Raw genomic sequence first — 13,501 nt, 5'->3', positions numbered from 1 at the left:
AAGAAAGATTAACACGGTAAACTTTCTTTTGCAAATTTTTCTTTTGCTACTTTTCTTTTTTGATTTCACAAGCCAGCTGATATTTGACCTCATAATATACAGATCATCCTCATATGTACTGCATTGAGTGACGCACATTTAGATGTATGGGGAGCTTACTCCTCACTATCTTTTAGTAGCCTTCTAAAAATCCACTATCCCGAATCATGGCAATCATACCTATACCGTGACACCAACTCAGCCACAGTCCCTAAAATACACATTGGCCTCATTAAAATCTTAAATTGACAACATATTTTTAAGCAGCTTGCCTCTTCCAGGATTGCCAAACAGTCTGGAAAAAAGTATTAGCTAATATCTCAATCATTCTATGTCACAGAAGGCATTGGCAACGCGAACATGTTTGTTCTTCACAAGATGGTACAATAGCTAAATTGTTTACATCTTGTACATTTTATGCATACGATACAAAAATGAAAAGAAGAAAAACAAAGAAAGTAAACAATCGCCTAAACGGATGGGACACGAGCTTTCAATAAATGTCAAAATAACAAAAAGAAAAATCACATCTAAATGTAATAGTACAGTATATTGTTTCCTAGTAGAAAGATGTAAATAGAGCAGGTACATAACCCCCTTTTTTAGATTTTTGGACATCACAGGAAAAATGATTATTACTCGTGCAAAGAAAAGTTAGTATACGCTTAGAATTACTGTAACCTGAAGACATAATTTAAGCACAGAAATATGACTAAAAACATAAAAGAGGCAAAAGTATTGGCCAACCTGCCCTGGCGCTGAATTGTACTTCTTTTTAGAGGGCTGTGCACGGGTTCAGCAAAACTGCCATCACTCACAGGGCAAACAAGCCAATGTCAGAAGGGGGCTGGCCCATTGCCCCATTCTGTATGCTGTGGTGGGGACATGCCGAATTTGAATGTCATCTGAACGGGCCAATCCATGAAGAGGGTTGGCCCAGAGCCCCCTTACATATTCCTGCATTTCTAAGAATGATTTGTTTTAGACCGCGTGAGGTTACCGATACAATAAGCCAGACCGAAAGAGATCTACTTGTCCATTCATTACCAAAAAGATGCCCTAATTAACTTCGAGGAGCAGGACTGCACATTTCTCAGGATTTCTCTTCCCTCTTCTGTGCCTTGTCACCAGAAAATTCTATATAACCTCACCTCATTTTGTTGTCCCTGTTTTTCCCCTCCATACTATAGTATTCTTTCCAAAACGTTTTTCACCTAATTTTCCCCTCTCCTCTGAAGTGTAGGCATCTACCATCTGCCTTTTAGCCCTAAGAGTATGCCACTTGGTAACTGATTTTCAAAGGACAAAGACCTTTTTCTAGGAAGACTTCATCCTTAACTACTCTTTAAAATTAGAAGTAATAAAATCCAAATATTCACTTACCTCTGCAGTGCACTGAGGAGCAAACTATTTTGGCATTTCACAAAGGTGAGCAAATGGAAATATCATTAGTAAATCACTAAGATTAAAAATGTAAATTCGAAGGCAAGAATGGGACTTCTGACCCTGCAATCCTTTTTGAACCACTGCAGAAGCTATACATTAGAATATTACGAGGACAAAGTCCGGTAATAGAGAGCTTTACAAGGAGAGTTCACAGAAAGCGTGCATGCCAACAACCTCTTAAAAGTTTGTAGAGATGCCAACCTCATTATCATTCCATATAAGCAGGATATAGCTTTGCTGCTCCAGGCACAGGCCAGCGACATCAATCCAGAGATGAAACACATTAATATTAGCATTGCTGACTCACAACTTTCTACTTTAGGAAGACACAGTAGCTGGATAATCTCTAGGCGGAGGTGTGGTATGCAGAATCACAGGCGGAGGTATGGTATGTGGAATCACAGGCGGAGGTGTGGTATGTGGAATTACAGGCCGAGGTGTGGTATGTGGAATCACAGGCCGAGGTGTGGTACGTGGAATCACAGGCCGAGGTGTGGCGCTTGGAATCACAGACCGACGTGTGGTGCGTGGAATCACAGGCCGACGTGTGGTGCGTGGAATCACATGCCGACGTGTGGTGCGTGGAATCACAGGCCGACGTGTGGTGCGTGGAATCACAGGCCGAGGTGTGGTGCGTGGAATCACAGGCCGAGGTGTGGTGCGTGGAATCACAGGCCGAGGTGTGGTGCGTGGAATCACAGGCCGAGGTGTGGTGCATGGAATCACAGGCCGAGGTGTGGTGTGTGGAATCACAGGCCAAGGTGTGGTATGTGGAATCACAGGCCGAGGAGTGGTACGTGAAATCACATACCGAGATGTGGTATGCGGAATCACAGGCCGAGGTGTGGTTTGTGGAATCACAAGCCAAAGTATGCTGCATGGAATCACAGGCCGAGGTGTGGTATGTGGAATCACAGGCCGATGTGTGGTACGTGGAATCCCAGACCAAGGTGTGGTACATGGAACCACAGGCTGAGGTGGGACGTGGAACGACAGACCGAGGTGTGGTACGTGGAACAACAGGCCGAGGTGTGGTTCCTGGAACCACAGGCCAAGGTGTGGTTCGTGGAATCACAGGCCGAGGTGTGGTTTGTGGAATCACACGCCGAAGTATGGTGCATGGAATTACAAGCCGAGGTGTAGTACATGGAATCACAGGCCGAGGTGTGGCGATTGGAATCACAGGCCGAGGTGTGGTGGTGGAATCACAGGCTGAGGTGTGGTGGTGGAATCACAGGCCGAGGTGTGGTGCGTGGAATCACACGCCGAAGTACAGTGCGTGGAATTACAAGCCAAGGTGTGGTACGTGGAATCACAGGCCGAGGTGTGGTGATTGGAATCACAGGCCGACTTGTGGTGTGTGGAATCACAAGCCGAGGTGTGGTATGTGGAATCACAGGCCGAGGTGTGGTATGTGGAATCACAGGCCAAGGTGTGGTATGTGGAATCCCAGGCCGACGTGTGGTATGTGGAACCCCGGGCTGACGTGTGGTATGTGGAACCACGGGACGAGGTGTGGTTCGTGGAACCACAAGCCAAGATGTGGTTCGTGGAATCACAGGCCGAGGAGTGGTTCGTGGAATCACAGGCCGAGGTGTGGTTTGCGGAATATTATCAACCCAAACAAATCCTTGGGTCCTAACTTGCAAACGTAAGCATATGGCGTGACAGACTGGAGACTCACGCGATCTCCTTGAGGAAGAAATCCCTTTCAGGACGAATACCCTCACCCACCAGAGGTGGCATGCTTCATCAGCTGGGTATCTCCTCTTAGAGGGAAAACCTAGTCCCACTAAGGGCTACAACTTCTTCTCTGAGAAGAAGGAGCTCAGGGATGTTTTTGGTATTCCTACCCTATCGAGGATATACTAAATCCCACAGATGAGAGATGCTGGGAGAGTAGTGATGGGGTGCAGTGCAAAAACAATGTAATAGAGTGAGGTGGTGAAGTTAAAATTGCCTAGTCGGAACAAAACATTTTTAATAACTTGCTCTTACTGACAGGATTAATAGACAGTGCAAAAGCAGTATGGATTTAGACTGCTTAGTGGTGGCCAAAGAGGTCTACATGTTTCAGCCACGTCAACCCAAAAGGTATCAAGGCTTTTGTCAGGACCTAGAAAGATTGCTGCTGCCCGTGAGAAAGTAGTAATAAGTGCTCTGATATCAAACCAGTAATCGTTTCGTTTTTTCAGATTTTACTGGTTGTACCCAAAGTTCATGGATAAGCGGCCTCACCTCAACCTGGTGACAGCTTAGGGAAGGGGGCCCACCTCTATCCGTCGGTACCCCGTCTCGGTACTTGAACTGCGACCGGAGGTGCAGTCCATGAACTCTGGGTACAACCAGTAAAATCCGAAAAAAATAAAAAATAAAGGATTACTGGTTTGGAGTTTGATAGGGGTTGGTGGGCAGCGAAAAAGGGTGATAGGCAGGTCATAATGTTACCAAAGCACTGAAATGAAACAGCAAACTTTATAGTTAACAACAGAGCCAAGTGCAAAATGTACAGAAGTACCCAGCGGGGTACGCAGTGTGTGAGTGCCCTGAGTGCAAGGGAAGAAATCTAGGCTCTTTGGCCCCTGTTTAAAATCTAAAATGAATCAGAGTTCTGAGTTCAATAGGTCCCTTAGGCCTAAGTGTCCTGGTGCCACTGTACCTGCTGAATGAATTAAAAGTGTTCCCCAGGGAGTGCAGGTGCTAAGACCAGTGACCGGAGAGGGGGAGGCATGTTGAGGGAGTCTTACAAAAAGCAGTGATTAAGTGGGGAGTAGTTGTTACGGAAGTACAGCTATGTTTAGTTTGTAGGTCACAATGCAAGTTGGCAGAAAATATTGTAAAAAGTGTAGAGTGGGCAGTGTGTCAGGGGCAGTAGTGCAGGTAAGGAAAGGGCATCTGCTTGATTTGTGAAATAAAGCTGTAATCAGGCTGAATGGCGTTTGGTTCAAGGTGCTACTGCGTCTGCTGCACATTATGAACCTTACTAAGTGTAATGGTTAGGCTAGGTGTGGAAAGGCATATGGAGAGGCGAGCATCATATAGGCTGCTAGCTATTTTTATAAGAAAATGACATGTTAGGTGAAAGAGCTTAGTTTGCATTTTAGAAGAGACTGGAAGGGCTTGAAGGATGGAGTTTTACAGTCAAAGAACATAATTCAACAAATGGTGAAAGTACAGTTCAGAAGCATAAGAAATATGTAGCTATTGATAAAATGTTATTACACACGTTGGTTGATAAAGGTTCACATGAAGGATGAATGTGAGGCTTCAAAGTGTAAAAGGAAAACGGAGAGGCAGGGTGGGACATAGAGAAGAAAACGAGAACAACGAGGGAAATGCATTGAGTGCTTTTACAAAAAGAAAAAAGTTCTCAATAACAAACAGTTGTGGGAGGATAAAAGGAGCCAGTCAGAGTCGTGGTAAACACTACTCTACGGGAAGGGCAAACAGGAGACGAGCGGCAAAAACAAATAACACCAGAAAGCAAGAAAATAAAAGTGACAAAACAAAAATCCAATGAAAAGCAGTGGGCGGGGTTGCCTTCCAGGTCAACAACAAGTCTTTCGCAACAAGACAGCTGTGCTGCATGGCAGGCTTTCCACCCAAATAACATACATTTTCCATTAATATGATGCTTTATTCTTGACGACTTCAGACACTAATTGTATTGTTTATTGTTATTGTTTTCCAAATGTCCTGCACATCGAGGTCTTGGTGGATTCAGTATTTGAGGTGGACTTTTCTCACCACCTGTTAAGCAAATTAAATTTTTTTGGGGTGGAAGAGGCAGCCCTTTGCTCAGCAGCCAAATCATGCATTTTGGAGTTGATTTCCGCCAGCATGCAGGCACATCGCAATGGCAATTCCCCATTTTTCAGATTATTTATTCTGCTTTTGCCCACCTCACGACACTATGCTTAGGGATGGGATACACTCCTACAAAAAGATCTTGGCCGGTCCAACTCAACTTGCTTTGATCCCTTCGATGTAGGGAGCAGGTGAATCAGCTCCCACAGATGCACGGGAAATATGTCCTCGCTCCTGCTGCAGGGTACAGATTTTGCTCAACTGTTGTGTAGGTTACACCCTTTGCTTTGCCGAAGAGGGAAGTCAGCCAGAATGCCACAGAGCAGTCGGAAAAAAACAAGCATAACATTTTGCGTATTTATTTATATTTTCTGTGGCTGATGTGGTCTACACCCCCTCTCCCCCAGCATAGCAAGGGGGTAGATCAAAAACAAAGGTAGAGCAGTGTCCATCACACTGCACAGCCAGAGAGAAAGGAAGCTAGAGCTGTGTAGGTGGAGAGAGGAGCCTTCTTCCCTGCACCCACAATGTGTTGGAATGGCCTTCTCCCAGTGGGACAACTCTCCACAAGATGCTCTCCCCTTTTTTTAAGGTCTAACTTACCAGAGATCGCAAGCTCTCTGGTTGCAAAAGATTTATTGTGGGCTTATCAAGAGCTTACAGTCTGCCCATTGCTTACCATTGGTTGGCTCTACTGCAACTCTTAATTGTGCGCTCCTTATCCAATGGCTTTCCTTGTCCCATCTTATGCGTGTCCCTCACTTGGAGCATAGCCTCTTATCATACTTTTGCTTGGCTGGCCTGTATCAGTCCACTGCTCACCTTTAGGGGAACTCCTTTTCTCTTTGTGTTTATGCTCACGCTCTGTGTTGTTCCCCCTCTCATGTGCGCAAAAGACCTCTGCCCTCTGTGTCGTACTCTCCCTGCAAACGCCTCCACCCTTTGCTGCTCTCTACTCTGTGTGCGCTTCTTTACCCGAAAACCACCCCACCCCTGTGCTCAGTGTTGCTCTTCCCTTGCATGCTTTCCCTGCTCCTTGCTGCTCTCTCTCATGTGTTTCCCGCACAAGCAAAACTTGGGCACTCTTAGTTACTCCCTCCCTTGTATGCTTTCCCTCCGGTAACTCCCTCTGTGTGGCTCACGCCCTCTTGTACTTTCTCCACAGCACAACATCCCACCCCGTGCTTTGTGTTACCTTCTTCCTCGTATGCTTCTCCCCTCCTCGAAACAACCCTAACCCCGCGATACTCTCTCCCTCGTGCGCCTTCCCGCACCCAACCCTCGACACCCCCCCCCCAAACAAGCACTGGCAAAGCCAACAGGTCGAAAAGGCAAGACCTTTTGGCTTTGCCAATGTTTGTTCTGACATAGTACTACTAGCATTCTTTATCTTACCTGCAGGACAGTAAGGGCTATAAATGACCCGACCCCTGAGTTGCTGCTTGGGCTGGTAACTGCAGAGGCGGATAAGTGACAGTGGTAACTCGCTGTAGGTACTGGCAATAATGCTAAATAAGGGGAAAGTCTCACAACCTCGAATGAGCACCTAAAATCTAAGGTGCCACTAATGATAAAAACATTTTACTAAAATGATGCGTATTGCTCCTTCCCACCTTCCTCCGCTATCTTCATGTCCCTCCCAATCTCCACTTTACTGAACAGTAATGTTAATTTAGAATTGTTGGATTCCAAGATGGCCCATCAGTTGACTCAATGGCTCAATCAGTTTTAGAAATCAGTGGAAACTCCTATGGGCATTGACATATTTCTTATCAATTGGGAGCGGTAACATCCACACCTTGCTTAAACTAAGGGCGACCAAAGCCAGCAAGGCGGATGAATAAGATAATGCATGTAGTGAGGAATGAGGAGCTACATAGAAAAACAATGTATTATTATTAAAAAAAAGCTTCAACCAACGAATTAAGTTTTGTGGCCGCAGCGCTCCTTCGCGGGTTTTCTATAAGATGTTCTTAATGTGAATCAGTCAGTCACGCACAGAGAAAGAATGCAGCAGCCGCAGAAAACATGGAGTTCTGCCGTGGTATTCAGAAGACATACATTAATAACTATCGAGAATAACAAATGGCGTGCAGTAAAAACCAGGCAGCCCGCCAGTGATGGCGTCACTTACGGTAACAGCTGTGAATCCCCTCGATCTCTTGCTCGGACTGGTCTTTGGTGAACGTCATGCTCTGAAAAAACACAAGGAAGTAAAGTCACATGAAATAATTTGAAAGAGCTGTTCCCATGCATAAATTATGAGAAGTGGATGAATCAGGATACATTTAGCTCAGAGTTGAGGCATTGGGGAGCATTCCTGTTCACAAAGGATAGAAAGGGGCAGGTCCTGGATTCTGATCAATGCGCCCTGGAATAACTGAGCAAAGGGTATAAAGGCACTTTGTTATGCATCAGTTTACGAATCTCATAACTCACTGTTATGTTATAGCAACAGTTCATAAAACGTGTTACCCACCATTTCTACGTCATGAAGGCCTTCCAGGACGGGCTGACAGGGCTCTCTGGGAGCCAGGCAGCGCAGGGCTGCTTTGACTCAAAGCAGGAAGCAGGGCTGCAGGAGGGGGGAGGATGGCAGGGAAGGTGCTGGGGCTGGGTAAGGTTGGCAGGTAATGTATTTATTTTTTACATTTCTGTCAAGGAGGCGAGGCCATGGTATGTGTTGCTCCCCATTTCTCCTCTGACTGATGATTTAGGGTGTCATATATAACATAACATTATACATGGGTAAAAAGCGAATTACGGAGATGTTTTTCATCTCGGGCTCTGAGTGACATCACAGACATGTCGAGCTTTGCTTGTGTTTAGTTGATGCCACTCAGAACTTGCTGGTTAAAAACATCCCCTTAATTCACTGCTACCCATCTATAATTCTAAATAGGGTCCGGGTTTAGTGGGACATTATCACAATTCTATGAGAGCACATAAAGCACGTGTCTTTCGTCTCAGAGTTCAGAAGCACTATAGGACCAAGAGGGCAGAAAGTGAACCTGCTCTTCAGCCTATGAGACAGGCACATTTCTGACAATACATAAGGTGTTGTATTGTAATTGCATTTATATAGCACTTATTACCCTTGACGAGTTGTCAAAGCGCTTTTTCTGCTGCACGCTACTCCCGAACCCGTAAAGGATTAGTGGTGAATTAGTAGAGTGAAATATGAAAGTAAATTGAGCGGTGGATATGTTAGTCACTTATTTGGATTGAGAAGGATAGTGGAGGAATAGAGAAGGGGGAAAGGTTTGCATTTATATAGCGCTTGCTGCCCCTGATGGAGTGTTGAAGCGCTGCATGCGGTACCTGTGCACCAATACACGCCAGATGCCGCAAACAAGTACCCCTTTATAGGATGCCTGAGCAGAAGGATGGTTAAAACAAGAAGTAAGGATGGTTAAAACAATAAGTAAGCATGATAATTTCTCTGTCAGCAGCAGGGTGCGGTGCCCTTGCTTAGCAAGGGTGGGTCTGGGCAACACTAGGGGTGCCAAGGTCTGTCCGAAGGTGTTGTGAAGTTTCTCCGGCAGATTCTAACTTATGCTGATGTTTGGCATTAACCCGCTCCAGATGTTACAGCCTGAGACAAGCAGCAGGAAGCCCTTGAAACTGAGGTTATTCCGTGGGAGCTGCCCAGGATCACCAAGCACACGTGCAGATTATTATCACTGATTTTGCTCCATTGAGTCACCTCCTTGACGCCACGGTAGCAGAGCACAAAAGGCTGGTACTAATAGTGCTTAATGTGTTAAAATATTAGTGCAGGCCCAAGAGGTTCATCCACCAAATGCCCGAGTTGCCAAATACTAAGTCTGCCTACTCTTCACTACAACTCATCCCTCTTTGTTACACAACCTGGCATAAAGTGCGTACACGCTTTGTCATGGGAAGTAAGCACTACATAAATGCAATTACAATGCAATAAGATACAATACCCTATACGCACTGCATTTTAATTGTAGTCATGCATGTTCTTCTTCATCTCCATCTTCTATCTTAAGCTTCCTCCTCCTTCCCTGCCCTTGTCCCGCCTTTTTGTCTTGCTCTGAGTCAGATAATAAAAAATAAGGCCTGATCTCTAAAAATGAGGGCCGGTGCCCACCACATGTGACCACTGGCACAGGGCAAGCAGTTAAGCTGGAAGATCAACACAAACCCAACAGGAAAATTAAGCACCTGGATTACTCAAGATTCCAGTTACCTGCTTTTCCCAGTGCTTCACAGACACAGTGAGGATTAAAATGTAATAATAAGAAAATAAGGGGAACGTAGGATGGAGGGTACAATGAACTAGCAGGGCATCACACTGGTAACTAGGCATAGGAATGAGAGAACATAGGTAGGAAACTCAGACCACATGTCCGTGAAGAACAATATTCAGGTTTCAGCCTTAGAGCTGCACCAAGTCCCAACATGGAAAAGCAGGTAGGCCCACAATCTGCCATCACCATTCACTGGGAAGGTAGGAGACGGCCAACGCAGGCTGCACGACCGAACACTGCAATAGTCCAGTTTCATAATGGTCAAGAGTCGGTATGGATGGGTGCTCTGTGCACAGCTGCCTCAATCAGCCAGGCCTGGTTTCTGGAAGGTCTTCTTCTCTCTCAGATTGTGGACGCAACAGCGAACCCTACAGCAGCAAAGAAGTGTGCAAAGGTCTCCAGTTCGTTCTACTCCGGTGGTACAGGCGGATAAGGGATGCTAATTAGCAACAACCAAGCAGTTCAACTTAGGTATGTAATGGCGCGAGCTATCTTCCGTGTCAGGCATGCACAGGCAATAATCAATAAACCATACACACAAAATGTGATGGGAGGAATGCTTGCAATTTGGAGCTGGGCCAAGAAAGATTTGCATTTGGCTGGGTCTAATCTGAGATGGCACGGTGGGCAAAAAAAACTATGGGTTTGAATGCTACCCCAAGCGATTGCCAGTGGCTAGACAATTTACAAGCATTCCTCCAATCACCTTCCCAGCTATGCCAAGCATTAATAAATATATCACACAGGCTAGTCTCAAGCAGGACCTGCAATAAACAATCACACAAGTATCCAATTGGCACAAAGTTCTCTCAAAGAGTCAAGAGTTTTCTTTGAGAAGGCAATAGGGTCAAGATGAGGCTGAAACTGCTCTGGATTTGGGATGCAAGAGCAGCACTCCCGCTTACGGCAAAATCCTCAATGCAGAGTGGTGCAGAGGGTAAGGGGCGTGGCTTGAATAAACAATTTCCAAATGGTCAATGAGACTTACTACTAACATATTCTTTAGTCTAGTTATTGACATATCTTGAAATGGCAATGTATATAGGACTCATGACTTCTAGTAGAGAGTTTGGGACTGGTTATTTTATGAAAGTAGGCTTGCCACTAGTAGGCTCACACATCCTTGACTATGCAGATTCATCAGCTGTGAATCTTATGCAGGATCTACTATACACTAGAGAGTGTGTTGTTTTTTAAATGTCTGTTTTTGTTTAGATTGAGTACAGTACGGATGGGTGTGTCTGTGCATACACAGCACTAGTAAATATTGCTTTTCCATAGCATTTATTATGTAAGGATATTATTCAATTCAATTTAAAAAAATTGAAATACAAAAAGAAAAAAAAGGACTACTGACTTCGGGTCTTTCCAACTCCACAACTGACATCATTAGGAGGTGTCCTGGCCCCCACTGAAGTGGCACGGCTGAAAAGTTTTTGTGACCCAGTTTGGTGCCTGGGAATACGTGTCACACATCGAATCTGTAAGAGCGAATATTCAGTACAACAAAAACTTCTTTTCAATCACAGAACTCCAATAACTCTTTTCTATCTGCAGTTCTGAGCATTGGTGGCCTTTTTCACTATGAATATTGCTTTTCCAAAACTGATTAATTTCCTCTGGCGTCTTCCTTTGTGAAGACTCCTTCATTGTTGGTGGTCTGTAACCATGGTGTTGGTATCCATGATGACAGCTTCAGTAACAAGCACATACAAAGCAAGAAAGTGTGACAGAGGAAATGGGACAATAAAGGATTACAATGAACTCCAATACACTTCAGTGGCAGGCAACTACTGTACTGGTGAACCATGATAACACTGAGCATCGCTTCAGTAACTCATGGCATCTGTGCATCACAAAGCAGACTGTGATGTTAGTGGTCCTTTATGTTCATGTCCTCCAATTTAATGTATTTTGATGTCGTTGATCAGTGATATGGCGAAACCAGGACATCTCTCAAGAATGTTGCTCCACAAATCCATGGAGATGTCCTATGATGTTGCCACACCAATACACCAACACTGCATTGATGAAGCCATGACACCAAATGAACAGTGAAACATGTCAGTACACTGTATTAGCAACATGGCATTGGTGGCCCATGACGTCAGTGGCCCATGATGTGAATCCGCCGTATCGTTGGTGTACCATACCTTTAACACAATATCAATACGCTATGACGTCAACATGACTCCAGTGACTTGCAATGTAAATGAGCCATGACATGACAGCAGTGAACCACATTTCAATGCCATCAGAGGGCCATGGCTTGAGTTAATCAGTCTGACAATTAAGACTTATAAGGTTCAAGAGCATGGTGGTCTGCCTCGCATTATGTGTTATCTGGAAAGGACGGCAGGAATCAGGCATGAGTGATATAGAGAGGGGTTGAACGCAATGCTTTAAGAACTGGAGTCTGTGCAGAAACTATCTGTGCTGAGTGGGGAAGAAGACCTTGTTGTGTAGACTAGGCAAAATTGTCTCTAATAGATTTCACACATCTGATGTCAGTGAATTGCAAGCAACAAGGAGAATCTTTAAAGGGTCTAGTGCTGGAGAAGAGTTACTACAAAAACCAAACTAATGGCTCTCATTTTATTTACATTGGGTTTGACATGCAGGCTGCACACATCCCAGATGAATTAATCCAAAGAGCCACTCTTGTTATGGATGAAGAGGTAATAGTGATAATGGAGTGTGAACTGATCATGCAGAAGTTGGAACAAGGGCGTGTGAGGGGATTAAGCATAACTTCTTCTCACCATCTTTAAGGTGCACACCAGGCACAAGATAGCACTATAACAGCACACCTGCCCACCTATCCCAATCTGAAATATGGCTGTTCAAACTTGATCTCTGCACATTTTAAAATGCTTCTTTTCTCTCTCAAAGGACCTGAAGCATTCAAAAGGTCTTGAAGAGGGCAGGTGGGTGAAAGAACAAGGGTAGTTCTGGGTGGACAAGATGGATAGCTTTTATTAGGTCTCACAGTAGACAGCTTTAGCTGACTCTTAGCAGACCTATTGCAATCAATACAGTTAAGGTGGGATTTGGGTCTGCCCCTTGCTCATGACTCAATAGATTTTTTGCCTCGCTCAGCTTCCAATTTGATGGCTTGCCTCTAAATTATCATCTTTGCGTCGCCCTGAAGATCATTCCTTCTCACTGTGTTTTGATTCGCAAAAAAGACGATATACTTCCACTGCTACACTAGCAAATCTGGTAGCTAAGACCACAGTCAAAACCGGGCACAGACTCCAATATTCCTCAGTGCAAAGTTTATTTGATTTGTTCACTCATGTCCATGACGCGTTTCGGCCAAAGACAATGGCCTTGCGATGCATAGTCAAACAGTTTCTTTTATATTCACCACGTGATTATGGCATGTTGACAATGGTAACTAACAACAGACTAATACTTCTTCAGTCACTTCTTTTCTTGTAGGAGAAAGCAGGTAAAAAGTATTTGATCGGTGAATATTAGGGGGTGCACAGTTAATAAATATACAATTAAATGTACAACTTGATTTAAATAATATCTTAATATATTGTACTATGCATTTAGAAAGCCAAATATATTATTTAAAAACCATATTGGTAAAGAGTAATATGTAAAGTGCATGTTATGGAAAAAAATGCTGTTATCTTCAGTATTAACCAAATATGTGCTCAAAGGTGGGGATAAGGCAGTTAACTGTATTGAAATATCTTCAAATACCATTGGATTGACAGTATAAATACACTCAAAAAATATATCCATACTTGATATATTGGAGTAACTATGGAGTCCATAGTGAGCTTAGTTTTTATTCTTAGGCCAATCCCGGGTTATATAAAAAATCAGCTAAAAGTGATACGTTACATGCAATTACAATATTAATCTATGCAACAGTACTGTGGAGTGTGTTTTTGCCAAAAATATTGTCCCCACCT

General features: G+C 44.2%; 1 protein-coding gene across 3 annotated transcripts in view; it reads right to left on the bottom strand.

Moving 5' to 3' along the window:
* RAD18 (RAD18 E3 ubiquitin protein ligase) overlaps positions 1 to 13,501 on the bottom strand; it is a 588,315-nt gene that overhangs the window by 239,962 nt on the left and 334,852 nt on the right. For all 3 annotated transcript variants that reach the window (XM_085624487.1, XM_085624486.1, XM_085624485.1), the window contains exon 9: positions 7,427 to 7,487. In XM_085624487.1, coding sequence (XP_085480613.1) covers positions 7,427 to 7,487 — 61 coding nt within the window. The remainder of the gene's footprint in view (positions 1 to 7,426; positions 7,488 to 13,501) is intronic.

The sequence above is a fragment of the Triturus cristatus genome, chromosome 9, assembly GCF_964204655.1.
Source record: "Triturus cristatus chromosome 9, aTriCri1.1, whole genome shotgun sequence".
Classification (NCBI taxonomy): Eukaryota; Metazoa; Chordata; class Amphibia; order Caudata; family Salamandridae; genus Triturus; species Triturus cristatus.
The sequence above is the reverse complement of the archived record's forward strand: the minus strand, read 5'-3'. Positions and strand labels throughout refer to the sequence as shown.